Here is a 27,764-nt window from a genome sequence, read left to right on the forward strand (position 1 = left end):
AATTCTCAATGAGTGTACTTTGGGGGGGAATAGTCGACATGGTCATGGAAAGGCTCGAGAAAAGGTTTTCTCCCGAGGGAAATAAACAAAGTTTTTCATGCTCAACAGTTTCCCTTGTGTGTCCTCCAGCCAATTTGACACAGCTGTGGGAAGCATCCCTATGGAACACTTTAGACACCTTGTAGAGTCCATGCCCTGACGAATTGAGGCTGTTCTGGGGGCAAATGGGAGGGGGAGGGAGTCCTTAATGTTTGTACATTCAGTGTACACTGTCTCGAAAGAGCCATGTTTCCAGTCACGCCCAAACACACCGGTGAATGGCCAACCCTTTTCTGAATTGAGTTGGGAAATATGCTGCTCTGTGGGCTTCAGGGTCCGTGTACATTTCGTTATCAAAACTGAGAATGGAAAAACTAAATTTGAAAATCAGAAATCAACTTGTTTTCTAATTTGTTTGGCTTGCACTAGCTAGCATAAAGTAATATGACATCTCATTTTGTCTTAGCTTTTAACTTGTAAAATATTTATTTATATTTTTGGACAAAACTAAAAAACATTTCATATATTGTGTTATTTGTTTTATATTATTAAATGTCCAATTTTGAAACAATTGAGAAACGGAATCGTTTTGCGTTTTTCCATTCTCCGTTTTTATTCGGAAATCAAAATAACGAAATGTACACGGACCCGTCAGCTTGATAAGGTGAAGCAACCTTGAGTAGGAGGGGAAATCAGAGTTTGGAATTGGAACTGTGGCAGAAGATCCGGAGTACGAGTGCGGAGGTGAGAAGGGCGTTGGTTTGAAACTAAATTAAGGTATTTTATTATAATTCATTTGTTGACATGTTTATCAAACTTGCGCCTGCAGGTTAGAAATACTTCACCCGTGCGTAAATGTTTGCTCTGGCCGTTCATACAACAGAATAATGGGTGTCACCCGCGTGCTCTGACTGCGGTAATAATGGTCTGAAGGCTATGGAAATAATTTTGAAATGTGACGAAATCCAAACCAGTAGGGCTAAGAGTATGCTTCTGACAATGTTTGGGTTGTAATTCGACGATTCAAACGAAACCGTCGCAACAATCTATTCGATTGCAGGTGCGCATATAATGTTCAGAATTCACGAGGACAAGGTTTAGATCTTGTGCTTGACTTGGGCAGGAGCTGATTATCGGCACCTGAAAAGGTGTACTGCTTGAGCTCCTGTTCCTCTTATAGAATATTAGCTCAAAAGTATTTTGTAGATATGACAGTTTCGAGTTTTTGAAATTACTGTAGACTTACTATCTACCATAACACACGTGTCTTGCTTAAATTGAAAGTTTTGCGTTCACAGCTCTTTTTATCACTACCTCCTGGTTGCAAAAGCATTTTTCCCATGGGTAAAATAACACTACCAGACGCAACGTTGTTGACATGTCCAATGTTTATAATGCTGGGTACTACAATGCTATCTGCTCCCGCAGCACTCAGGATAAGTCCTCCAGAAACAGCAGGACAAAGAAATCTAACTCAGGAGTGATAAGGATGGGTGAGACACCAGTCAGGGATGATGGCACAGTTACAAGGTCAGCTGAGGTAAGCCATATTTTTCCTTCCCATATGGTAGTACTATTTGTTTGAAATAAAAGTACTTCCCAAGAGGAAGAAATCCTATTTGCCTTTACTCTTCCCTTGTATTCTGCACCTGGTTACTTTACATGATGTCTATCTAAAATTTATAGTATGTGTAACATGTAGTCTTTCTTCTTTATGAAGTATGTTGGCTCCTTTCCTGTGGATGACTGTTGTTTGGATGATCAGATGCAGCAGTTGCACACACAGCTCAAGTCTCTCAAAGTAGGTACTGGTAATAACAAGTTAGAAAGCAGCAGTACTTTAGGGCAAGTCTTGACTGTTCACAAATGTTTATGGTGGAGATGGGGTCGTGCACAGACCTCTTCGTGGTCAGGTGCTCAAACCACAAAAAGGACATGAAAGCAATAGGTGGACATATCTTTATAGCCAATTTAAATGAGACATTTAACATGACTTTAACAAATGCTTGCAGGCAGTGGGTTCAGAACAACAATGATAAACTGTAATACGAAGAATATATTGTTTTGCCCCCCAAAAACTTGAGACTGGAAGGATGTGCCTGCCTGAGGTGTTGAACTTTTTCACAGACATGCAAGAAAAGGAGGTCTGTGTCCCTGAAATTTTCCATCAAAGGTGTGAAGATGTATGATGAAGATGAGACGGTAAGAGTTGACCTTCTCAGAGCAAAGCACATGTATCATTGCTCTTAGAGCTGTGTACACAACATCAAAATTATTTTTTAAACTTTCCTTGTCTGTAGACCATCCTCATGGCCCATGCTCTACGAAGGGTCTCCCTTTCCACCGCCCACCCCTCGGACGCCCAGTTCGCCTTTGTTTCCCACAACCCAGGCAACCCTGATGCCCAACTATACTGCCATCTCTTCAAGGCTAGTCATGCCAGAGCAGTAAGAACCAGAGTTACTTCTTTGTCTCCCAAGATGATTGTCAATGGAATTCCTCTGTGGTGGCTTTAAGTTGCAGTTTATTGTATAATTTGTCTCTGTGTTCCCTCCAAGGCCCAGTTCCTGAACCTGTTGCTGTGCCGCTGTTTCCAGCTGTCCTACCTTGAGAAGCACCCAGAGGAGGCTCAAGTTGAGTCTGCAGGCCCACTGCCCAACTGTACCCCCTCCCTCCTCAACCAGGGCTTCCCTCTCAGTGTCAGCGCCCTTGTGTCCTTCAGAAGGGCCCCCACTCAGGGCTTACTCCCAGGGGAAAAGGTCAGTCAAACCTGTTTGTTTTAACTGAATTGTGAAAGCACAGTGAAATAATGCTTTTTTTGTGTGTGTGTAGCTGAACCCTGTACATTGTGCTAGCCTAGCTGTTGACCTGTTAACTCTTTCTATGGGTCCTTATTGTAGGTCTTCCCATTGAAGAACAACAGCGCAACAACTGAGGAACAACCAAGCATCCAAGAAAACGTCATCACCTCTCCTTCCCTGGTGCGCAAGAAAGCCATCCGCAACAAAGTACTGCGCTCAGGGGCCTATCGCTCCTTCACTTATACACCTCACAAACAACGCCACCTCCAGGATCGGCTTAACTCTCCACAAGGTGGGCTCAGTGTGCAGAGAGCTCTTTCAAGAGTGAAACAGTTCATTAGGTAATGCAAAACCTTAATGTTTTGTGATGGGCACTCACTCAACATCTGTGGTGTAGGCTACATTTTTCATGGTATTGATTTGTCATTACATACAGGTTGTAGGCACTTTTTTCACAGGGTTCTGATTACTGTAACGTATTACCACGCATTTTTAAAGTGAACATGTTATGACGTTTTATGAACTTCTTTATCACAGTTTCCCTTGAAACAGTAGTTGTACTCACATCAGTAAGTTTTTCCACAGTGATTCAACTTGAGGTGGAATGGAAATGGTTTGGAGGTTATCCAAAGCAAACAACATTTCCCTTGAGGGACATCTTGAATTGTGATCATCCCAAGATGCTAAGGAATCTCTTATCTTTGTATGTGAAACAGGAAAGGGGCAGGACAAAATGCCAGGGAGGAGAGCCCGGGCCCCGAGCCTTGCTGAAACAGAAGAAGCTCTGGCTCAAGCGGTGTGGTGCTGGGCTGGCATCACCACGTGAGTCCCCCTCTCTATTATAATAATATATGCTATTTAGCAGACACTTTCATCCAAAGTGACTTAAGTCATTTGTGCATAGATTTTTTTGCATAGGGTTGTCCCAGTGGGAATTGAACCCACAATCCTTGCATTCTTAGCACCGGGCTCTAACAACTGAGCCACGTTTACCCGACTCGCACTCATCCCAGACCAGTTCCTTGTGTGCTTTATGGTGTGTTTGCTTGATGAAAGTCATGTGAGTCATCTCAGGGCTACAATTGGTCTTCACCCCCCATGTGTTACAGTGACAGCAGCTCTTCCTTGCTTGCAGAGGACGTCCTGGGCTCGTACCTCCTGTGCCCACATCCTAAGAGACCTGGCTGTGGCTCTCTCATCATTCGTTTCTCTTCTGGCCTCATCACCCACCTCATAGACAACACATATAAAGGGACATACCTGCTTGAGGTGAGCTGTCATGGTCAATCATTCCATTTTCATCAACTTTCTTTAACTTCCAATTTAAGCTCTTATGTATGTTCAATGTGTAGCTATGAAGTCATTTATGTTTTTTTACTAGAACTGCCAACAAGAATTCTGCACCATTGCTGCTTTGATAGAGCACTACACAGAGTTCAAGGAGGAGCTGGACTTTCCTTTGAGTTGTGCCCGTGTAAACCACTGCTACGAGTGGGAGGAGAATGTTGGCAAGGCACACCAAAGCCTCAAAAGAAAGAATGCAGAATACAACCAGAGGAAGCAATGGGTTTAAAAGTAATTTCTGAACATTGGATTGATTGTATCCCATTCTCTAAGTGACACTGACATGTTACACTGACACCTTTCATTTCTTTGCACTTAAATACAATACAATTCATTCACTTCTGTGCTTAATTTAGGTTATTTTTATTGTTTTGAGATTTGTGATAAGTAATGTTTATCACAATTCACCTGCTAAAAGGAAGTTTGATCGCAAGGGTGGAGCAGAGCCATATATTTAGATAAATGTAAGGCGTGTGGAGTAAGATTTTGGCACTTCGCCTATGATGTAGTTATTTTTTTTTTGTCAGTGTGTTTGAGATGTATATTCTATTTTAGCTGCCCCTACTTTTTAAATTGTATACATTTTTTAAAAGTAGGAATTTAGTGTTGTAATGAATTAGAGGGATTTTCTATTTTTGTATGTGTTAAGCTGTATGCCTCCTGTTATGCTGTCTGTTTCACGGCATGTTTTAAGATGTTCTGTGAGAACATGGTACACGACTCACTTTACACCACAAAGTGGAGGCTATTTTTATTGTTGGGTTATGTTTCAAACAAATCAAAATATATTTTATATAACCGATCGACTGGTTGGTGACCACTCACCTAACATATCACTTGTATACTTCACCAAGCGGTTGTTATATATGACCAGCAAATATAAACCTTTTAGTCTTAGAAGTACAGCAGGTCAAACCGGATTGCCGAATTTTATGCATAAATGCAGACCTCTAACTTGATCTAAGTCTGTTTTTTTTTAGGGAGAACAATAAGTGATTTCAATTTTGTCTCTCTGGGGGAAAAAATATTGGCAATTTTCATACATGACGTGGTTTTATCAAGTGTATGGTTGCCTTGGAACGCGGTGGGAAGGGAACCGACAGAGAGAGTTTTTTTGCGTATACTTTTGTTTTTGAGCACAGATTGTATGCATTGGAGGACATGATGCCATCTGCCAATACTACGTTTCTATAGTGTAACGGATGTGAAACGGCTAGCTTATTTAGCGGTGTGCGCTAAATAGCGTTTCAATCGGTGACGTCACTTGCTCTGAGACCTTGAAGTAGTAGTTCCCCTTGCTTTGCAAGGGCCGAGGCTTTTGTGGAGCGATGGTGGGTAAACGCTGCTTCGTGGGTGACTGTTGTTGATGTGTGCAGAGGGTCCCTGGTTCGCGCCCGGGCATGGGCGAGGGGACGGTCTAAAATTATACTGTTACAATAGCACGTGGATAATTGATTTGACAATAAATTATTCCAACCAATTAACGGTCTGACATGTCTTGCAGGTTAGCTGGTACGGGTTGTGAACTTGATTGGCCAAGCCTCAAAGCAATGTGGCAAGCTAGCTACCGTCTTTAGCTTATTTAGCGTTCTGATTTGCTGTCATACTTCTGTAACCAGATCAACAGGTTAGATTTGTGTTATTCTGATCACTTCAGTTGTAGCATGTCAACTGGAAAGATCTGTCATGGCTGCTAGTTAGATTAATTGTTTCGTTTCCAACAGTAGGCTCGCTATTTATTTTTCTAGCTTGCACAATGCTGAATGAAATGGATTCAACAACTGAATCCTACAGACGAAGAACCATATATGTGACATTAAAAAAAGATATTTAAAAAAAGATATATATGAAAAATTATTATTGGACACCCTTTTCTATAGTGAACTGGTTTCACAAGCTTTCCGCGCGCTAATTAACAATCATTTTAAATTTAAAGATAGGCTCTCGTGGAATAACCGTTTATGTGCACCACTCAGAATGGACGGACAAGCGCACAACTTTTCTGTTGCTGATGAAAATCGCTGAAATGTGGGAAAGAAACGTAAAACAAACTAAAAGAATGGAAAGACATGCAAAGGAATATCTTACGGGATGCGGGAAAACCCTATACAAATCGTAAGGGTCAAGAAAAAACTGAAAAGCTGTCCAATAGAGGTATGTGGAAGAACCGTATATCAAACAATCAAGCTCGCTAGCTATAGAGTACAGTATAACTAACATGTATGTTCTGGGTTGTCTCGTTTTTAACTATAGAGAAAACATATTAGCTAAAGTTCGTTGGCTAGTTCGTTACAAATGTTATTGCTAGATTATAGAAGAAACATAGGTGGCTACTTTTTCTCCATCCACGGGATGATTTGACATGGCTACAGTAGCTCGCTAGTTATATGCAACGTTAAACTAAATCCTGCAAGGAAGAGCGTGTTCCACGACGTGCAGAAAGGATTGTGGAAATTAGGTTGATGAGCGTAAACTGCATCTGTTCAACAGTTTCTACACTGTCCCATACGAGAAACAACAATCGTTGATTCTCTCCGGCTTAGAACAGGTTGGAAATAAAACAACGCTTATTATTATAATAGCTATATTGAACACTTGCATAGTTTAACTTTGACAGTAATGATACGTACATTAACGATAACTCTAAAAGTGCAGTGTTACACAATGGTGTAATACAAACTCATTCTGTGTATAGGTTGGGAGTGTGTGAAAGATCAATTTGTAAGTCGCTCTGGATAAGAGCGTCTGCTAAATGACTTAAATGTAAATGTAAAGATGGAGGTCCTGATCAAGCAATACCCTGAATGTGCTACAGTATATTCAATTCTGAATTTATCATTGTCAATTTTTATTGCAGCATGAGGTGAAGACGTAAACCTGAGGATACAAAGGAGAACAAACGACGGAAACAAACCATGTACAGCACGCGGGCCAGAGATTGAATGTGTGCAAGGTCACTTTCATGTCTGTGTTCCAGCTAACCAACAGCCGTCTTCAGGCAAGTGAAAATGTGAATTAATGTCTATATGAATATCAATTACAAACATATTGTATTCTCTGTACTAGTTTTTAAGAACCTGCTAATTGAAATGAAATTGTTTTGGTCAGGTTGTTCAGGAAAAGTTTAGGAGTTCAAGCTGAGGCAGGTGAGGTTGCAGGGTCACCAGATCAGGCTATTGAGACTAGGTCTCCTTTAGAAGATGGAAGAGGGAAGCATAGCAATAGGTAATGCGCTATGGATTCCAGCCTGGATTATTTCACTATAGCAGTGCTCTAAACAATCTTCTAAACATTAACATAGAGTATCGAATGGATGAATTCTGAAACAGAAATATAAAAATGTTAATTACTTTTAAACAAAATGATGGTAACTAAGCTGTCCAACTACAACCTGAGCATTGAGGACTGAGTGCCGATTACCTCCCACCGGACGGCACTGGCCTAATTCTCGCCGCCCTACAGGACCCCCGGCCACAAACGGCAATGGCGTGACTGGGATTTGTACCCCGGTTATAGCGACACAGTTGCACTCTTAAGGCAGGTCCCTAGACCATTGAGAGAATACAAGTTTAACAACATCCTGTTGTCTCCTTACAGGCCACATTGGATACATGCTACAGTGAAAGAGGGCATCAAGGAGCACATTCTATCTTACCCAAGAACCCAGAACCACTACTCTCAGATGAAGGGGGATGTACACAGAGAATACCTCAGGCCTGATCTGAATTTGTTGCGAATGTACCGACTCTACAAAGAGAAGAATACCACATCATCTGAAAAATTCTGGGTTTATAGGGACATTTTCAAACAGCAGAGTCTCAATTTTGGCCAACCCAGGAGTGACACCTGTGGCAAATGTGACACATTCTTCACTAAGATGTCAGCAGCAACATCTGAAGAGGAGAAGAGATGAAGATTGCAGTTGAAAGTGAGTTGCACCATCGAAAAGCCGAAAAGGCCTACACACAGCGTCAAAGTGACACTGAGTGGGCTAAAGCCCACTGCCATGCTGACTGCCATGTAATTTCTGTGGATCTACAGTGGGTGATGTACACCCCTAATCTGACCCACTGATGTCCACTACCAGCGGCAGCTGTCAAATTTTAACATTTGCATCCAGGAACTTGGAAAAGAAGATCCTGCATACATGTGTGTTTGGCATGAGGGGATTGCACACAGAGGATCCATTGAGGTGGCAAGCTGCATATTGAAGTGGGTGAAGACAAAATTCACACCACTCACCAAACCAGAGGTGCGCAAGTTGATCATCTTCAGTGACAGATGCTGTGGGCAGAATAACAACTGATGGATGCTCAATCTGATGTCGATGCTCGTCTCTATGGATTACTTTACCCAAGTTGAGCAGAAGTTCATGGTCTCTGGTCATCCTTTTCTTCCTTCTGATGGATCTTTTGCCACCATCGTGAGGAGGCGCAAGGTGTCAGTCCTTCATACACCTGATGATGTTTCAAAGATGATACTTTAAGCACAACCAGCAAAATCATTCAAGGTTATGTGGATGCAATGTGAAGACTTAAGGCACCTCCCAGATTCTGTCCTCAAGCGACCAGCTGGACTACAGATCACCTCAGTGAAGTGGTTAAAAGTCACAGGTGTTGCACAGAGAATAGTTTACTAACATCCCATCAACACGCAACATGTTGTTCTAACAATAAAATATCCTAATGCTTGACTGTGAAAGTTGTATATTGATGTCAGGAACTTAAAATGTTTCTGTTCTAATTTCAGATGAGAATCCTTGGACTCTGTACACCAGACAGAGCCACAGTCTATATGAGGGATGGAAATCGTGGCTGATCTCCAAACCAAAACAAGGAGCTACACCTCAACCTCCCTATTTTGCAAGCCACTACCCTAGAGCATATGAGAGTCCTCTGCCCATCAAAAAAAACAAGTACTAAGATCTGATGACCATGCTCAACTACTTGCCAGCTGCTGCACGCTCTTTTTAAAAATCACTGCAGAGTGAATCATTTGATGTTAAACCAAGCTATGTAATTAACTGTTTTTACTGTGAGTTTGATCCCCTGAACCTGTATACATTTCAGAAGACATGTCACCCTTATTATAGGAAATTAAATGTATAGGTGTTTTCTATGTGAATCAATGTGTATGATTTGAACCAGCACAATATATTGAATTAATTTAAGATGTTCCTAGTGTAGAAAATGTTATGTACAATGTGTTCTGTTGAATTATTTTGTGTGATCATTTGAACTTTTTTAAATCTGTATTAATTAAAAACATAAGTCATCACATACAGTATGTGAGTATTCATTTGATCTTGATTCCCTCTTTTTATTCATTACAATATACAGTACGTCTCTCTTTCACCACATTTATCATTAACTCTAAGCAGTTAATACTTATGAGAGTCCTCTGTCCATCAGTCTGCCTCTGCCCCTCAGTACAGAAGGACATTTCTTGTCTTTAGCATGGGTTTAACGCAATTCAAAACTTAATTGCTGATCATAGTGTTAAACCCAAAGAGAATGGTTTTCTGAATGTTTTGTAATATTGACCTTAGGGACCTGCATATTGGCACATCACATTGATCCATATTTGATATGTACAAGTTGTGCTTGTTTTGATTGAATTAATTGAATTGTATTCTATTTTTGTAGTTATTCTATGGTATGTTCACATTGAGGACTTCATTTTAAATGAGACTAAGATTTCATGACTCAACTTTTAAGAAAAGTCATCAGTGCTAAAGTTGATAGACCACCTTTAAATGAGCCTCCATACAAATTAACTACATATTGCATGTAAGTTATTTACATGAATGGCATCTGTACTTAAAACATATCAGGTGTTAAAGGACATCTTGCAAGAGTCATGCAAAATGTCACATACTGTTCTTCCACAAACTGAAATCATCACGAGATATACTGTTCTTCCACATCCTAAAAATTAAAACGGCAATAAAACAAGTCTTTTTTGAAATAACAAAAAATATATAAATTGTTGGAAGATATGGGTATGGTGAATTATTTGTCAACCATAAAACACCTAATGTGGTACACACAATAATGTAAAAATAACTGACTTAAAATGGAAAAATTGTCACATATATGGTTCTTCGTCTGTAGGATTCAGCTGACGATTGACTCTAATTTTGATATTGGCTACCAGTATCAAACGGTGTTAATCAGGCATTGCCTTGCTTGTCACCAGTATGTGTGTCTGATATCAGACACCCCAAGAAGACTGAGGCAAAAATGGCTGCATAGTCAGTGAAGGTCGTGGTCAGTTGTCTGCCGATGAATGATGGGGAGCAAATGTTGAATTGTAAGACGGTGGTATCCGTAGAGATGAGTCACTGTCAGTCATCAAGAAGCCAGGGGTGAAGGAGGAGCCACCAAAACAATTCACCTTTGATGGAAGCCTCTTCATTGACTAAAACACTGAGCAGATGTACAACAAGATAATTTACTCTTTGGTTTAGGTAGTCCTACAATAAATCCTACTACATTTTCACAACTTGATTATGGTGAATTACATGCAGTAGCACCAGCTCGTGGACTATTGGACATCTCCAGTATATATCTGAAACTAAATAACATGTCAGTTAGGAAAACACGTGTGCTTCTGGACTTGGCTGGCAGCGAGCGCCAGTTTAAGACGGGTACCACCGGGGAACGTCTCTGTGAGGCCACCAAGATCAACCTGTCCCAGTCAGCTCTAGGCAACGTCATCTCAACAGATCCCCTACCGAGACTCCAAGCTGACCCGGTTGTTGCAGGACTCCCTGGGAGGGAACACTAGCACCCCGATGGTGGCCTGCAGACAACAACTATGAGGAGAGCGTGAGCACCCTGCGCTACGCCAACAGGGCCAAGAGCATCCAGAACAGGCCCCGCATCAACGAAGACCACAAAGATCCCCTGCTCTGAGAGTACCAGGAGGAAATCAAGCAGCTATGTGCCTTAATCTCTGGCCAGCTGGGCAATAACCAACCTGTCATGTGAGCACCATGCTTTTCTCCACACTTTGTCTAATCACTGAGAGTAAGAGTTTGCACATAGAAGATCAAAGTGCTAGATTAAAATTGGATTATTCTCCATGGTCCTATTTTAATCAGCGTTTCTGGATGGTCAGTTGTCTGCAGGGCTCTCTGCTGGTCCATCGAGGCCACAGTCCAGCACTACAGAGAAGGAGAAGATTAAAGAGGTGGGTTAACTTCCACAAGAAGTTGACTGAAGCTGCTTAGCCGAAGGAGCTCAACTAACCTATTTGTGACCTTCAGGAGTATGAGGAGACGCTGGCCTGGCTTCAGGCTGAGTATAATGCAGGAGTCCAAGCCCAAGCTTCAGGAGGACATTGCTGTCCTGCGCTCTTCATATGAGACCAAGCTGTCCAATCTGGAAAAGTCCCAGACCAGCAGAGGGCACTCTATTACCACTGCTGGTGCCATTACGACATCCCTGTCTACGTTCAAAACTCCAACCAATTCAAATTTCACTCAGACGACCATAGCCGAGGATATGAATAAGACAGATTTTCTGAAGATAAATAACTAACAGTCAGGTGTATAGATAGTGCTCTAGTACATTACAGGATATTAAGCCTAGTGTCAGAGCTCTCCATCCTTATTAAACAAGCTCTTGAGGAGGAATTATGTTGTGTCACTGCACATGAGCTTAGTGATTTGGAACCAGTCCTAGCCAAGATACCCATGCATCAAGTTCCCAGTACTTGTGGGTAACCAGTTATGCATGCATTTTGTAGTAGTACACATCTGAGTAGGGCGGTCCCTTTAATGATGTAACTTCTCTTCTTGTGGGTGAGCCAGACACATGCATCTTGCCAGGTAACCAGTGTCCAGACAGGGTCTGAGGGGGAGGAGAATGTAGACTCTCCTCCAATCGGTACCCCAGGCCCTCTGGACCAGAAGCATGTCCTCAAGAGGTGAGTTACCACACTCACACACACTCCCTTTTAAATAACATAATGTCCAGTGGTGTGGCTTGGTGCCCTGTCCTGTCTCTAGGCTACAGCACACCGACAGAGGAATACCCTGGCAGATCAGAGGAAGAAGCAGCTGATTGGCCCTGGCAGAGAATGGTGAGGAGAGTGACAATGTGATCTTCAATGTCTACGACTCCATCCAGGAGGACGTCCATGCTAAGAGTCGACTCCTAGAGAACACCCAGGGCAAGGTGGGACACATCTTCATGGAAAAGAAATGCCAGATTTGAGATTTATCTACTAACATGCTTGTTCCTGTACCACATTTCTGTCACATTTGTGTTGTTATATACCTATTCTGTTAATACATTATGTACTGTGACAGACTTAAGTCTGTATGGTCATTTTGTGGTGTTCTCCTGATGTGATGCCACAGCTGAAGGTGGCCAAGCTGGAGATCCACAACTTGCAGGCGGAGTTTGAGCTAGAGAGGAATGACTACCTGGCAACAATCCGCAGGCTGGAGGGGGAGGGCAAGCTGCTACAGAGCCTGTTAGAGCGCAGGGCCCCTCTGGTCCGTCGTGGCTGCAACTACAGCAACTTGGATCGCCTGCGGACTGAGGCCACTTGGGATGACGACAGCGTCACCTGGAGGTTGCCTGACATGTTGGTGCAGAAAACAGCCCTGCTATCAGGTGTAGGACCGGGGAAGAAATGATGTTGTGAAGATGTCTTTGAATTTAGAACGAATGTTAATCTTTCAGTGGATAGACTATTTTTAATTAGATTTTCAATGTTGTGATTACATGGATGGTTCGTCCTGTTTAGGTTTCTCATCCTCTGTTGTGTCCCTTCTCTCTTTCAGCAGTAGCTCCTTCAGCTCAGATGCTCTCTGTGTGCATGAGCTCAGCGGCTGACACAGGAGAATTCTCTTTTATTTTTATTAAACACATTTATATTTTTACCTCCCCTATGGGATATGAGGAACAAAACAAAATGTTTATGATCCTTCATCGTTGCCTGTTTTGTGCAGGACGATGAAATCAGTATATGAAGAGATGATGAACCGCAGCGACAGCGAGAACTTCTCCAGCAACTACTTCAAGCCTAAGAGAGTCAACCAGTTGCTGGGCGTTGAGCCACAACTGTGACTGAGGTGCAGTTAATGTTAACATAAAAACAGTCAAACTATTCATTGGTATTTTAATGTGTGCAGACCAAAGGGAAAGTTCCCGAATAGACGATAAAATAATACAATTCAGATACTTTTGGAATCAACATTTAAATAAAATGTGACAATCATAACACCACATCATACCAATGTACTGCTTGCTAATACAAAATAGTTTTAGAAGGGTACAAGTCAGTTACTGGAAACATTCAAAAGATCTAGCCTGCTATCTGCTTAACTTCAACAGATAATTTGCCCTACATGTGTGGCTATTCTACTGATGACCTCTTCCCATGCAGCAGTTCACTCAGCACCCCAGAAGAATGGTACGCCTCACCTGACCTCCAGCGCCTCCAACATTGGCCCCTCGCTCAGCCCTGAATCTCTCCTCCCTTTCCCCTTCTGCCTTGAGTCACTGGGGATCACCCCAGCCAATGGCAAGGTGAAGAGGAAGAAAAGCAGAACATAGAGAGCTGGGCTACAGAGGCACTCTGTCACCACCTCCCCCAGTCTATCCATTTCTATCTGCCACCCTTTTTGACCACTAGAGACCTCACAATTCGTTGTCTTGTTTAGGTAGAGTATTTAATTCATCCACTGTGATTGACCCTAGGTTGTTAGTAGTTCACTATTGAACTTTCAGTAACCAGCAATACAATGGCACTTTTAAATGGACACGTGATCTGGCAATGTGATGCTTCTGGTGTGTATTATTATTTTTTGCATCTTTTTAAATGTTGCCACACCATAGTGCTTGCAGTGACTCATAATTCTGTGATACAATGGTTTATCCAACCTTGAATATAATATTTATCACTGTTGTGGTTTTTGCTGCTCATATACTGTAATTGTTAATACAATATTTTTTCTGTAGCTTTCTGTGTATCTTGTTCATTTCATGTCTCGTACTACTTCACTTCCCAGAATACATGTCTGGTTGTGCAAAATATTTGTTTTTGAGCATCACTAACAGGAAGGTCATCTTCAGTCTTTCAGCATCAGGGCTAAGAAATAAGATCTGAGAGGCAAACATGTCAGACCAGTTTCAGTGTCACACAATCTGGATGACTCCACAAATGCACTGGGGCCAGGGTGGTGTTGTCATAGCAGCAGTGTTAACAGGCCATGTATGACGGTGGAGGGTGGCCTCCGGTTTCCTGTCCTCTAAAAAGACGTGTCAATGACGTGTTGTCTGGAAACAAGACGAGTGTGGAGCAACCTTGTGACCTCCAGGGAGCTGAGTGACACAGACAACCTGAATTGATTGTTCCCTGGTTGGAATAATCTGAGCTGGGCTTATTTGGCAGTAAATTTTAATTGACCTTTTCTGAAAATGACCAATTTCAATAGCATTGACAATTTAAGTTGAAAGGGTTAGTTAACCCCAAATGACATTGTTTTCCTTACCCTGTATGTAAGCAGTCTATGGACAAGGTATGACATTAATCCATGCTTTGGTTGTTTAAATTGTCTACTGTTTCAAATGTTAACTTGTGAGCATTTATGGCACAAATCCAATGTGAGTCAATGGCAACTACAGTACCTTCGGAAGTATTCGTACTCCTTGACTTACTCCACATTTTGTTACAGATTGGCTGCAAAATGTATTAAATGTTCATTTTTCTCTTTATCGTCTACCCACAATACACTATAATGACAGTGAAAACGTTTTTAGACATTTTTGCTAATTTATTGAAAATAAACACAAAAATATCTAATTTACATAAGTATTCACACTTCTGAGTGTGAATGTTAGAATCACCTTTGGCAACAATTTACAGCTGTGAGTCTTTCTGGGTAATTCTCTAAGCACTTTGCACACCTAGATTGTACAATATTTATTTGCACATTATTCTTTAAAAATTCTTCAAGCTCTGTCAAGTTGGTTGTTGATCACTGCTAGACATCCATTTTCAAGTCTTGTCATAGATTTTCAAGCCGATTTACACTACCGTTCAAAAGTTTGGGGTCGCTTAGAAATGTCCTTGTTTTTTAAAGAAAATCACTATATTATCCATTAAAATAACATCAAATTGATCAGAATTACAGTGTAGATGTTAATGTTGTAAATGACTATTGTAGCTGGAAACAGTTGATTTTTAAAAATGGAATATCTTCATAGGCGGACAGAGACCCATTATCAGCAACCATCACTCCTGTGTTCCAATGGCAGGTTGTGTTAGCTAATCCAAGTTTATCATTTTAAAAGGTGAATTGATCATTAGAAAACCCTTTTGCAATTTTGTTAGCACAGCTGAAAACTACTGTCCTGATAAAAGAAGCAATAAAACTGGCATTTAGACTAGTTGAGTATCTGGAGAATCAGCATTTGTGGGTTCGATTACAGGCTCAAAAGTCCAGAAACAAGAACTTTCTTCTAAAACTCATCAGTCTATTCTTGTTCTGAGAAATGAAGGTAATCCATGAGAAATTGCCAGGAAACTGTAGATCTCTTACAATGCTGTGTACTACTCCCTTCACAGAACAGCACAATCTGGCTTTAACCAGAATAGAAAGAGGAGTGGGAGACCCCGGGGGGCAACTGAGCAAGAGGACAATACATTAGTGTCTCAAGTCCTCAACTGGCAGCTTCAATAAATAGTACCCACAAAACACCATTCTCAACGTCAACAGTAAGAGGCGACTCCGGGTTGCTGGCCTTCTAGGCAGAGTTGCAAAGAAAAAGACATTTCTCAGACTGGCCAATAAAAAGAAAAGATTAAGATGGGAAAAAGAACAGACACTGGACAGACAACTCTTCTTAGAGGGCCAGCATCCCAGAGTCGGATCTTCACTGTTGACGTTGAGATATTTTTGCAGTTTTACTTTAGTGCCTTATTGCAAACAGGATGCATGTTCTGGAATATTTTTATTCTGTACAGGCTTCATCTTTTCACTCTGTCATTTAGGTTAGTATTGTGGAGTAAGTACAATGTTGTTGATCCATCCTCTGTTTTCTCCTATCACAGCCATTAAACTCTGTAACTGTTTTAAAGTCCCTGCTGCTCCTGAGTGGCGCAGCAGTCTAAGGCACTGCATCTCAGCGCTAGAGGCATCACTGCAGACCCTGGTTTGATTCCAGGCTCTATCACAACCGGCCGTGATTGGGAGTCCCATAGGGCGGCCCATTGTTGTCCAGGTTTGGCCGGGGTAGGCCATCATTGTAAATATGAATTTGTTCTTGACTGACTTGCCTAGTTAAATAAAGGTTAATAAAATTCTGGCCTTATAGTTAAGTCCCTGACCGGTTTCTTTCCTCTCGAGCAACTGAGTTAGGAAGGACACCTGTTTCTTTGTAGTGACTGGGTATTGATACTCCACCCAAAGTGTAATTAATAACTTCACCATACGCAAAGGGATATTCAATGTCTGCCTTTAATTATTTATTTTTTACCCCATCTACAAATAGGTGCCCTTATTTGCTCGGCATTGGAAAACCTCCCTGGTCTTTGTGGTTGAAATTGGTTGAAATTCACTGTTCGACTGATGGACTTAAAAAATAATTGTATGCGTGGGGTGCAGAGATGAGGTAGTCATTCAAAAATCATGTTAAACACTATTATTGCACAGACTGAGTCTATGCAACTTATGTAACTTGTTAAGCAAATGTTTACTCCTGATCTTATTTATGTTTTCCATAACAAAGGGGATGAATACATATTGAAGACATTTCAGCTTTTACTTTTTTATACATTTGTAAAAATATTCCACTTAAAAAAATCATGGGGTATTGTATAAAGGCCAGAGACCCAAAATCGAAATTGTATCATTATAAATTCAGGCTGTAGCACAACAATATGTGGAAAGTAAAGGGGTGTGAGTACTTTCTGAAGACACTGTGCCTTTCCACGCTTCATGTCGACATCTTTAACTAACTTAATTGAGTTACACAATACATTTGTAGATACTTTAAGATGATTTGGATATGAAAAATGAAAATACTAATATAGGTACCATTGACTTGCATTGGATTTGTGCCATAAATGCAAAATGGTTAGCATTTGAAACCAGTTAAACACAACCAGAGCATGGATTGCTGTCATACCTAGTCCATAGACTGTTTACAGGGTTTTCTAATTTGGGTGAACTATCCCTTAATATCCCTAACCACATACTGTAAATTGCCATCACAATGGAACATCACTTGGGGGGGGGTCCATTTTGTCTGAAGATCGATTAATCAAATAATTTATTTTTTATTTCTCTGTATTGTGTTTCCCACTTGCGTAATGGATTAATTTTTTTCCATCCATTGTTCAATATGACTTGACCGGTGGCAGGCGTTTCAGTTGAGAGAGGTGACACCATCATATGCAAAGTACTCCACTCAGACATGGATATGGCTCCACTACAATAATACCTCACTAAGAGATAACACTGAAGTGGAACCATAGCAACAGTGATGTTGTGACCACATTTCCAGGTAGAGGGTATATAAGATACTGACCTCTCGTTGAAACTGTTTAATGAAATGAAAGAGCTGTTTGGACATTAGGAATGAACACCACAGAAAAGAAAGCACTGGTCTGTTCAGTAGGACAGGTTCACATAGAGGTGCAGATAATCCGATAACACACAGACAGCTGAGTAGGCTTTTCATTGCAAAGTGGCTTGTGTAAAATGAGTAGTATGACTAGTCTGTAAGATGAGAGGAGGGTGCACTGAGGCAGAGAAAGGTAAAGCTGGTGGAAAGTACCTGTATAAATAATTATTTGTCTTTTTGTACAAAACCTATTCTTTGATTGGGTTGGAGGAAAAACAAATGGCTGTAATTTAACAACGGGAAACTCAGTCAGGAAAAAAATGGAAAGGAAATGGTCATCTGACACAAAATAGTCCAACATGTTTAAGTGTATGATCAAACACGCTCACATCTCAACCACAAATGCAGTCTGTTACACAGCAATTATGACACAAATATGATACACCTGTTAAAGTGCCTATCATAAGTATTCCCCCCTTGGATTTCCTCATATTTTATTGTGTTACAAAGTGGGATTACAATGTATTTAATTGTAAAAAAAATTCTTCAACGATTTACACAAAATAATGTCAAAGTGAAATAAAAGTTCCATTTACATTTTTTTATTATTAATTAAAATTAAAAACAAATATATCTTCATTAAATAAGTATTCACCCCCCCTTAGACAATACATCCCACTGGGCACAGACGTCAGTTTGATTTACATTTGGTGGAGTTGTCAACTTCGTGAATTCCAAATAAATAAATAAATATATATATATATATATATATATATATATATATATATATATATATACATACACACACAAAATGTCCTTGCATTGATTACTTTTTGCAAATCAAATTCGTTTTCCACGTTGATTCAATGTTATCACATAGATTTTTTGGGGGTTCAAACTGTTTTACCCAGTGGGATCTTAGAAACACCTTTGGCAGTGATTACTGCTGTAAGTCTTCTTTATAGAACACGTTTGGGTATACTTATTGGGTAAGTCTCATAGGGGCGATTCAGACTTTGGAATTTGACGTTCCCAATGACGCCTTTCCTATGCACTTCTCAGTATTTGGTGTTCAGACATACCTTATTAAGTCGCTTAGTGTGCTCTGCAGTTATGGCTGCCTTGTGCGCTCTGAATAAATTTCATTCAACCCCTGAAAATCCTCCCACTTGCTGGCCAACAGATTTTCTCGTGGAGTTTTCATTCAATAGGGGTTTCAGTACATTTATCTTAAGCCGCCCCTTTAAAGACAGTGTACCTTTAAGTTTGAATTTTGTTGACAGACTCACTAGAATATGTCGAGAAAACGGCTTCAGAAAATTAGGTATATAATTAGGTAATGAATAAAAGCCATCTAAATATATGCATATTCTTCTCTGTTTCAGCACCAATTGGTAGATAAAAAAAATACTCTGATCTTGCAGATTATTTAGGTTAAGGAAAATACTTTAGAATCATAAAAAACAGGTTTGGAGATCCTTTACGCACAAAAGAAAGAAAATTGTGGTTTAATTCATTCTGAAAATTGTCACATTCAGTTCCTCAATCCATGATAATGTTGAAAGATTACTGTATACACAGTAGAATTATAATAGGGAGAATAGTGTACAATAGTAGGCTATACCCTCGTCTATTGCCTGCACAAACCATGGAACACAAACCATGGAACTGTGTGACGACACAGCCAAGTATTGCGCCATGCGTCAGGTCCAAACCGTTACGGCTTGGTCTGCGCCGCTGCTCCATTATGAATTAATTAGCTTACATTTCTTTTTATATACAGTATCATCAATTGTCACTAATGATCTTCTGCAACAACCACACGGCCATGACGGCGTTTACAGAGGAAGCAATTAAGGTAAACTAAACAATGTAATTAAATGGAATGATAACGTAGGCTTTACCATCTGAAGGGAACTAACAGGAAATTGACAGTTGAATATGTGTGGTTATTATGCCTACTGACAATCAATACTGATATTGGCTATTAAAATGCTAGAAATAGGAAACAGAGAACGTCTGAGTAGCCTATAATTAACACATTCGAGAGTGCCCATTCCTGCAAGTTAAAAGCCCTTACAATTTACATTTTGCATAATGGCACAACAATTCATAAACTTTACCGTGGGTATGTTGATATGCTCCTGTTTGCTGCCATATAACTGGTTTCACATTTGTCTCCAGCGATTATAAGGTAAAATAGATCTAAAACAAGTGTAATTTATATTTACAATTCCCTTAGCCAAACAGATGACTCATTTACCTAGATCTTATCAATAGCTCTTAACAAGTTGTAAATTACATTGCATGGAAAAAGTATTATTTCTATCGGAAAAAATTAAGTAGATGCTTTTTCCACTTGGAATTGGTCGGTTTGCTAGACCTTATTTATGGTTTCCTCGTGTGTAAAAGTGGTGGAATTATTAGGGAATTAAGTCAAGATCAGAATACGCCATATCTGTAGACACAAATCCGCTACACCTTCATTTATTAGATCTCCACAAAATGAATAGCGGGTTCCATTTACGCGTGCTTAACTTGGGTCCGAATCGGCCCCTTAGTGCTGTGCACAATTGGATTATGCCATATTATGCCATTATTCTTTTCAAAATTCTTCAAGCTCTGTCAAGTTTGTTGATGATCATTGCTAGACAGCTATTTTCAAGTCTTGCCATAGATTTTCAAGACGATTTAAGTCAAAACTGTACTCAGGAACATTCAATGTAGTCTTGGTAAGCAATTCCAGTGTATATTTTGCCTTTTGTTTTCGGTTATTGTCCTGCTGAAAGGGGAAATTGTCTCTGGTGGAAAGGAGACTAAACCAGGTTTTCCTCTATGATTTTACTAGTGCTTAGCTCCGCTCCGTTTCTTTTTATCCTGAAAAACTCCCATCCCTGCCAATTACGAGCATACCCATATCATGATGCAGCCACCACCATGTTTGAAAATATGGAGTGGCACTCAGAGATGTGTTGGATTTGCCCCACACATAGCGGTTTGTATTCAGAACAAAAAGTGAATTCCTTTGACACATTTTTCTGTACAGGCTTTCTTTTCACTCTGTCATTTAGGTTAGTATTGTGGAGTAACTACAATGATGTTAATCCGGCCTCAATTTTCTCCTATCACAGCCATTATCCTCTGTAATGGTTTTAAAATCCCCATTGGCATGGTGAAGTCCCTGAGCAGTTTCCTTCCTCTCTGGCAACTCAGTTAGGAAGGTGCCTGTATCTTTGTAGTGACTGAGTGTATTGATACACCATCCAAAGCCTAATTAATAACTTTACCATGCTTAAAGGGATATTCAGTGTCTGCTTTTTTTTACCCATCTACCAATTGGTGCCCTTCTTTGCAAGGCATTGGAAAACCTCTCTGGTTTTTGTGGTTGAATTATTACTTAGGCTTTCCATAACATATGGGTTGAATACTTATATAACCAATACATTTTATTTATGTATTTTTGTTTATTTGTAAACATTTGTAGAAATGTATTTTCACTTTGATGTTATAGAGTATTTTCTGTGGATCAATGACAAAAACAATCACAATAAATCCCTTTAAATCCCACTTTGTAAAGCAACTAAATGTAAGGAGGTAAATAATTATGATAGACACTTATCTGATTTGCTTTAAAAGAGTGTTCAGTGACTGTTTTTCTCTAATTTTGTTGTCACCGAATCAATGTAAAAATATAATGTTGTTAAACAACTGACATGAAAATTAAATTGCGGTAACAGTAAATTAGTGCTTTCTGAGGTCGGTTCGGTTCATATAGAGCTGCTGCCTATGCTGTCTGACTTAATCACTATTTTAGTAGTTCTTCAAAGTAAATAAGGCATACTTAGATCAAATATTTTTAGGTAGATGTAACTCGTGAAGCAACTACTCTCTATCCCTTCGGATCGAGCATTCTTCTGTCTCTTCTCTTGACCTCTGTGTCTGCCACACACTAACGCAACGTAACAGGCGTAAAAGAAACACACAGACGGACAAGTAGGCGCAATGGATTATCATCATTGTAGTTAATTACCATGTTTTCTGCACTTAACAATGTAGAATATTGGCCTGTTGGAAACTACAACTCCCAACACAGTTCAGTTCAGGCTTCACACAGTTCAGGCTTGATCTGCTTTATCGCTAGAGAAACTGTGCAATGTTTATATTGAGCTGACAGAAGAAGAATAAAACGGAACAAAATGGAATTCAAATAATTTAAACGAAATTACAGTTAATTGCCCAGCACTACTGAGTAAATTAAACTGCAGTACTCTCTTAAAAAAAGAAATGGAAGAAAGAGGCCAGTCGTTCCTGAAAAGCCAGCATTGTCAATGCTCAAAATATTTACAGAAATTGGTTCAATCCCCACTTTTTTCTGCTTCCCTCCTGAAGGTGGTGGAAGTCTGTTTCATTTGATACCCTCTGTATATCTGTTTATCCACTGGGCAGATATTTTGGCAGCCTTCTCTCCGGGCCTAGTCTTTCAGCAGCCCCAGCTTCCTAAGTGCCTCTCGTCTGTCTTCTCCCATGCTGGGCATCATCACCACACTGAAGCCTGGACAGTGCAGGGTCTTGTGGGGGGACACTGGCTGAGCAGCGGGTGTTGTTTTCACCTGTTCTGAGGCTTTGTTGAGAGCAGATGGGGTGCAACGTCCACCCTCCCTCTGGCTGCCCAGGGTGGCGGAGCGGGGATCGGGATGTATCCCATGGTCGGCCATGTAGCTCCCAAGCCCCACCCCTGAGCGCTCCAGGGTGGCAGCTTTGACCCCACTGGGTTTGGACGGGTGTGAGTTGGGGGCGGTGGGCTGCTCCTCACTAGAGCGATGGAGGAAGCTGCTGCTACTTTTTACTGGCCTGCTGTTAGATTCTCTGGGTCCCTGGGAGGTAGTTGAGGGCTGGCTTCTTGTTGGGTTACCATGAGGTGGAGCTTTGACTCCCACACGGGCTGAAGTTAGTTCCAAGGAGGAGTGAGATTTGGAGGTGCACAGTGGCGTAACAGGCTCAGGTTGGGACTCATTATTATCTCTCAGGAGCCCCAGCTTTTGTAAGGCATCATTTCTCACCTTCTGTGGGTCCGACAAACGCCTGTCCCTGGGCAATGAGTCCAAGGAAGGGGCACTGGAGTCCGTAGTGGAGTTAGCAGTATCCCTTTGGGTATTCACAGCAATGTGGGAAGGGATTTTGGGGGGTTTTGGGAACACAACTGGAGGACTGGCCTTGTGCTTGCTGGGCTCCCGGGGGAGTATCCCCTGGGCTGGGGTGACTGAGCAGCCTCTGGGTGTGCTTCCATGATGTGGGTGAATAGGTATGTCTGACGCAGAGGGCTGCCTGTTCCAGTCTCTGGTCTCAGCTGTGGGACTTTGAGGAGTTCTCTTCATGGAGGCACTCTTCCTCAGCTGCACTAGGGCTTCATAGGACAGAGGGCCTCTGGGTGAAGGAGGTGGTCTCTGACCAGGGTAGTCTTTGAGCTTTGACGGAGGGGGAATCACAACAACATTGACCTCAGGGGGTAAACAAGGGTGGTTGCCCTGACATGGCATGTTGTCCAAGGCAGTGACCTGGGGCTTTGAGAGAGAGTTCTCCTTATCTTGGGGTATGCCTGGCCTAGCCTTTGGCAGGATGCAGGAGGTGCTGTTGGCCAGGATGAATGGAGTAGGAACCAGGTAACCGTTCTGCTCTCTGGGATATTTTGATACATCTGAAAGAGAAACAAAATTCTCATTAGATGCTTTCGATATTCAAGAGGATCTAATTCCCTCCTGGACAGGTCACTCACTGTTGAGTTTGTTTTGGCCCATGGAGGCAGAGAGGTGGGCCATCTTGGTGGCCACATTGCCAGGGATGGGCAGGCGGTCAGGCTCATCATTGGATAGTCCACTGTCCTCCTCAGTCTCTAGGGACTCTATGGTCTCTTCCAAGAACATGAGACATGCCCTCTCCTCAGCAGACAGGTGCTCAAAGCTATCGTCACTCTGCAAGACACACAAGATCAATTTAAAAACACTTAAAACCCCACAACACGCTTAAGGTATTGTCAATTCAGTTCATTCTGAGCTGTTTAGTTCTATGTGAGATGCAGTCATTTGTCATAAAATGTATTTAGCAAAACTTATTTTGCAGGTTCAGGAATACAACTTGAGAAATGTGAGGATAACAAATGTACTTACAAATCCAGAGTTCATGCTGACAACACTGTCACAGCTGCCTGCACTGTCTATGCCAGTCATTGTCTCTATGGCGACACCACCCGGCCATGTGTCACTCTTAGGCATTGTAAGGATGAAGGAGTCCAAGGTAGTAATAGAAGTTGGTAGTAGAAAACCTTTCTCTCTCTCTGTTAAAAATAAATACAAAACATTAATTACAATTGGGTACTTTGATAATACCACACATTCCTATTTCACATGTTTTTATCTAATTATCCACAAATAAAACTTATCTAATCAATTATTATAATCTGTTTCACATAATCTATTGTCTCCCTATCAAACTCTTTCACACACACACACCTTTCTATATCACAGTCAGATCTCCTTACATAACCATGTGAGTGATTCACACAGAACTGATGAATGGGTTGCAGAGCTAGGGGAGAATAACAGGGTATCCTGGCTAAATCTATTTCTGTGAGATATCTTAGCTAACTACTCTCCTGGTCACGTGTGACTCAGATTACAGCACACACTACTCTAATCTCCTTCCGAAGGATCAATTTCAGCAAGAATGAAAGGCAATACAAATGATATCCCTCCTTAACGCTGCATCCTATTTAACCATATACCTGTTGGGATAGATAAAGTAGCTTGTTTGTTAAATTATGCCTTTGAAAATGTAGAATGATGTAGGTAATTGTTGAACACCATTTTCCATATTATGTGTGAATGCACAAGAAACAAACAGATATGAGATATGAACCTCTAATGAAATAGTCTGAGAGTCTGATATCATAATAAAGTACTCCTTGATTGAGGGGTGTTTTAGAAGAAATGCCGCTGGAGTGGTTTCAACACCTGGGTGGTGCTCCTAAGTAGGTCAGTAGAGAGACAATAGCCCTTCTGTTCACTGCTCAGGATTTGTTACTCCATACCAGGCAATTTCCCTGTGGAAGTTAAGTCCTCTATCCACAGGCATTTATGTCAAATTTCTATCCAAATCTCTATCTGCTCTTGAAATGTGATTTTGAATGTAACAATGTTCGTGATAATGTTTATTGTCTTTTAACCTGTGCGAATCGGGACTGATCTAATGCAAATAGCAGGGCAGTGGCACCTCAATCAGACACTGTAGAGCACACAGCCTCATCTATTCTGATTCACAACACAGGTGTGACAAAAGTGAACAATACAGTCGATACTGGATAGAAAGTAATAAAATGTCTTATCCATGGTTATCAGTCTCCTACTGTATAACATATTCCAATGTTCCCTATAGATGTTTCACCAGATATGAGATATGCACAAGATATGAAATGAATAACCTCCATTGTGTTTTGTGTTACATATCTCAGAGGTTTAACCAAGACACACAAAAGACTTTAACCCTCATGCCCCTATCATGCCAATGTGCATGATGAGCCTGCCCTATGTGTGAAAGAAGGGAAATAGATGCAGGTTATCACCACACAGTATTATCAGTTGTGGTACAGTATTTACAGAGATTAGCTATATCATGCAGGTGCTGTGACAATATGCTAATTTCTTCAGAATGATAGATCTCAGATCATCTAGTTAATCATTACTTCAACTCTAGCGAGAAGAACGTTCCTGTCAACTGCTCGAAGGGCTTACTCATGTTTTGGCTCATATTGAATACAACCCATATGTGTCTGTGATGGTGAGTCACCTGACACACAATGGAAAAACAAACGTGTCATTCTCCATCAATTCAGGACAAACTATATTGTAAACATTCTTGCATGATTTGCTGAAACATACACATGCACTGGGGGCAATAACATAATAAGGGGATTAACACTTTGTTGTCTTAAGGCAGGTTAAAATTTGCGAGCAGATATTCAACAACATGGTCAATGTATTTTTCTGATCTTGACACTCCCATTGGACTCAGTATGTTAGTACAGAGGCAATTGTATAACTAGTAAGTAAATGTATGCCGTGCTGGTCTTGTGTCTTATTCAAGAAGTTCAATTGATCTGTATTATCAATAGTTGCCATACAATCTAGGCAATATACAGTAGCCATGCAGATAGATTTAGCTGTAAACTAGGTAGGCTATACATTTGTTTTAATTTTAAGAATCATTCAGAATCATTATTTTATCATATAAAAATATACAAGTAGCTATTCTCTAATGTATTATAATTAAGCTTACCTGTAATTTGTTGCAATTTTACAGGATTTGTGCTAATAACCCCTCCATCAATTGTGCAGGGCTTGTCCGTCCACCTGTTGCCTGCCTGTACTGTCTGCGCTTCTGTTCAGCACCTTGCTACTACAGGTGATAATAAACCATGTGCTATACGTTCTTAACCAATCATAGCACAGTACACCTAAGCTGTTGACGCTTCATTCAAGCTACACATCTATGTAGTAGTAGGTTAACTACATGTTTTAGTGGTGTTAACCTTGATCCTTGAATCAGTAAGCAATTTTGTTATAGTATCTACAACAATGCCTACCACTAGCGTTTTATATTCTCAGAATACCTGTGTGGGAATGGCCCTGAATGTAGTGTGTCATTGTTGTCATGCACAGGTTTCCAATCCTATTGTTGGAGATTGAAGGTTCCTTAAAATAACATGTCTAATCCGGTTGGCAATGATTAAATTGATTTAATCATGTTTGTAGGATTGGGATTCATTATAACTGCCTTTGGTCAGTGAATAATTATGGACTGTGAAGGCTATACAGCAAACTATCAACCAAGATAAAATATTAACCATGACAAATTATTAAAGTGAATCTACAAAGTAAATTGTGCAAGATATAAATAAAATATACAGTATATATATATATATATATATATACTGCAATAGCATTGCCCTGTCATAGCCTTTTTGCTGACATCCTAAAATACTTCCAATTAAATATTCACTGGCTCACCAACGTGAGTTTGAAATCAATCCCATCTGCATTGTACAGGGTTTATTATAAGGAAAACAAATCTAAGCAGCATTACTGTATTCAGTTAGGCGGAATTTCATCCTGAGGTAAGTGTGCGTAAATGGAACATAATTCCCTTTTTTCCACTTGACTTTCTATGCATATTCTGACCTTGAACTTAAGCATGAAAAAAGCATGCTATTTACCCGCTATTAGTTTGGGGCCGAAATCAAATAAATGAAGGAGTGGCGGAGGTTTGTCTACAGGTAAAAGCTATATTCTGACCTTGACTTAACTCCATAATAATTCCACCAACTTTATGAACGAGGAAACCATGAATAAGGTATAGCAAACAAAACTGTTTCAAGTGGGAAAAGCATCTACCTTATTTGTCCGATATAAATTACATTATTCTCCATGCACTGTAATTTACAACTTGATGAGAGAAATGTTTCTGGTAGCCTTCCACAAGTTTCCCACAATAAGTTGGGTGAATTTTGCCCCATTCCTCCTGACAGAGCTGGTGTAACTGAGTCAGGTTTGTAGGCCTCCTTGCTCGCAAACACTTTTTCAGTTCTGCCCACAAATCTTCTATGGGATTGAGGTCAAGGCTTTGTGATGGCCACTCCAATACCTTGACTTTGTTGTCCTTAAGCCATTTTTCCACAAGTTTGGAAGAATGCTTGGGGTCATTGTCCATTTGGAAGACCCATTTGCGACCAAGCTTTAACTTCCTGACTGATGTCTTGAGATGTTGCTTCAATATATCCACATAATGTTCCTTAATCATGATACCATCTATTTTGTGAAGTGCACCAGTCCCACCTGTAGCAAAACACCCCCACAACATGATGCTGCCACCCCCGTGCTTCACAGTTGGGATGGTGTTCTTCGGCTTGCAAGCCTCCCCCTTTTTCCTCCAAACATAACCATAT

At 40.7% G+C, this 27,764-nt stretch overlaps 2 protein-coding genes, 1 long non-coding RNA gene and 1 pseudogene across 6 annotated transcripts; 3 read left to right on the top strand and 1 right to left on the bottom strand.

Annotated features, from left to right (window-relative positions):
- The first annotated feature begins 313 nt into the window (after positions 1 to 313).
- On the top strand, positions 314 to 4,988 carry LOC135540094 (SH2 domain-containing protein 5-like). 4 transcript variants are annotated; one of them, XM_064966454.1, is made up of 10 exons: positions 314 to 816; positions 1,468 to 1,579; positions 1,760 to 1,840; positions 2,167 to 2,241; positions 2,340 to 2,486; positions 2,598 to 2,798; positions 2,940 to 3,132; positions 3,557 to 3,662; positions 3,950 to 4,109; positions 4,222 to 4,988. In XM_064966454.1, the coding sequence occupies exons 2-10, from the start codon at positions 1,529 to 1,531 to the stop codon at positions 4,411 to 4,413; spliced, it is 1,206 nt and encodes a 401-aa protein (XP_064822526.1). In that variant the 5' UTR covers positions 314 to 816; positions 1,468 to 1,528; the 3' UTR covers positions 4,414 to 4,988. The 4 variants fall into 4 exon arrangements, with proteins under 4 accessions (XP_064822526.1, XP_064822528.1, XP_064822527.1 ...); XM_064966456.1 differs by having other exon boundaries at positions 1,475 to 1,579; XM_064966455.1 differs by having other exon boundaries at positions 314 to 783.
- A 1,958-nt stretch (positions 4,989 to 6,946) lies between these two features.
- LOC135527721 (uncharacterized) lies at positions 6,947 to 9,453 on the top strand. Its single transcript, XR_010453469.1, has 3 exons — positions 6,947 to 7,182; positions 7,782 to 8,797; positions 8,934 to 9,453. It is a non-coding gene; the product is annotated as an uncharacterized LOC135527721 (long non-coding RNA).
- Positions 9,454 to 10,769: 1,316 nt separating this feature from the next.
- LOC135529660 (kinesin-like protein KIF17) lies at positions 10,770 to 14,154 on the top strand (annotated as a pseudogene).
- A 4,422-nt stretch (positions 14,155 to 18,576) lies between these two features.
- Positions 18,577 to 26,184, bottom strand: LOC135540095 (specifically androgen-regulated gene protein-like). The gene is made up of 4 exons (XM_064966458.1): positions 26,099 to 26,184; positions 23,935 to 24,101; positions 23,544 to 23,739; positions 18,577 to 23,465 (listed from the first exon to the last, which is right to left on the bottom strand). Exons 2-4 carry the CDS (start codon positions 24,037 to 24,039, stop codon positions 22,243 to 22,245), a joined length of 1,524 nt encoding a protein of 507 aa, XP_064822530.1. The 5' UTR covers positions 24,040 to 24,101; positions 26,099 to 26,184; the 3' UTR covers positions 18,577 to 22,242.
- Between the last annotated feature and the right edge of the window lie 1,580 nt (positions 26,185 to 27,764).

The sequence above is a fragment of the Oncorhynchus masou genome, chromosome 5 (assembly GCF_036934945.1).
Source record: "Oncorhynchus masou masou isolate Uvic2021 chromosome 5, UVic_Omas_1.1, whole genome shotgun sequence".
Taxonomy (NCBI): domain Eukaryota; kingdom Metazoa; phylum Chordata; class Actinopteri; order Salmoniformes; family Salmonidae; genus Oncorhynchus; species Oncorhynchus masou.

Bases quoted from the DNA above. Each gene is read 5' to 3' on its own strand.
- LOC135540094 (XM_064966454.1), top strand. From the start codon at position 1,529: ATGGGTGAGACACCAGTCAGGGATGATGGCACAGTTACAAGGTCAGCT. The intron at 1,841-2,166 runs GTAGGTACTGGT...ACTTTTTCACAG, and splicing joins CACAGCTCAAGTCTCTCAAA to ACATGCAAGAAAAGGAGGTC. The intron at 2,487-2,597 runs GTAAGAACCAGA...GTTCCCTCCAAG, and splicing joins AGGCTAGTCATGCCAGAGCA to GCCCAGTTCCTGAACCTGTT.
- LOC135540095 (XM_064966458.1), bottom strand. From the start codon at position 24,039: ATGCCTAAGAGTGACACATGGCCGGGTGGTGTCGCCATAGAGACAATG. The intron at 23,740-23,934 runs GTAAGTACATTT...TGTGTCTTGCAG, and splicing joins TCAGCATGAACTCTGGATTT to AGTGACGATAGCTTTGAGCA. The intron at 23,466-23,543 runs GTGAGTGACCTG...TTTCTCTTTCAG, and splicing joins GGGCCAAAACAAACTCAACA to ATGTATCAAAATATCCCAGA.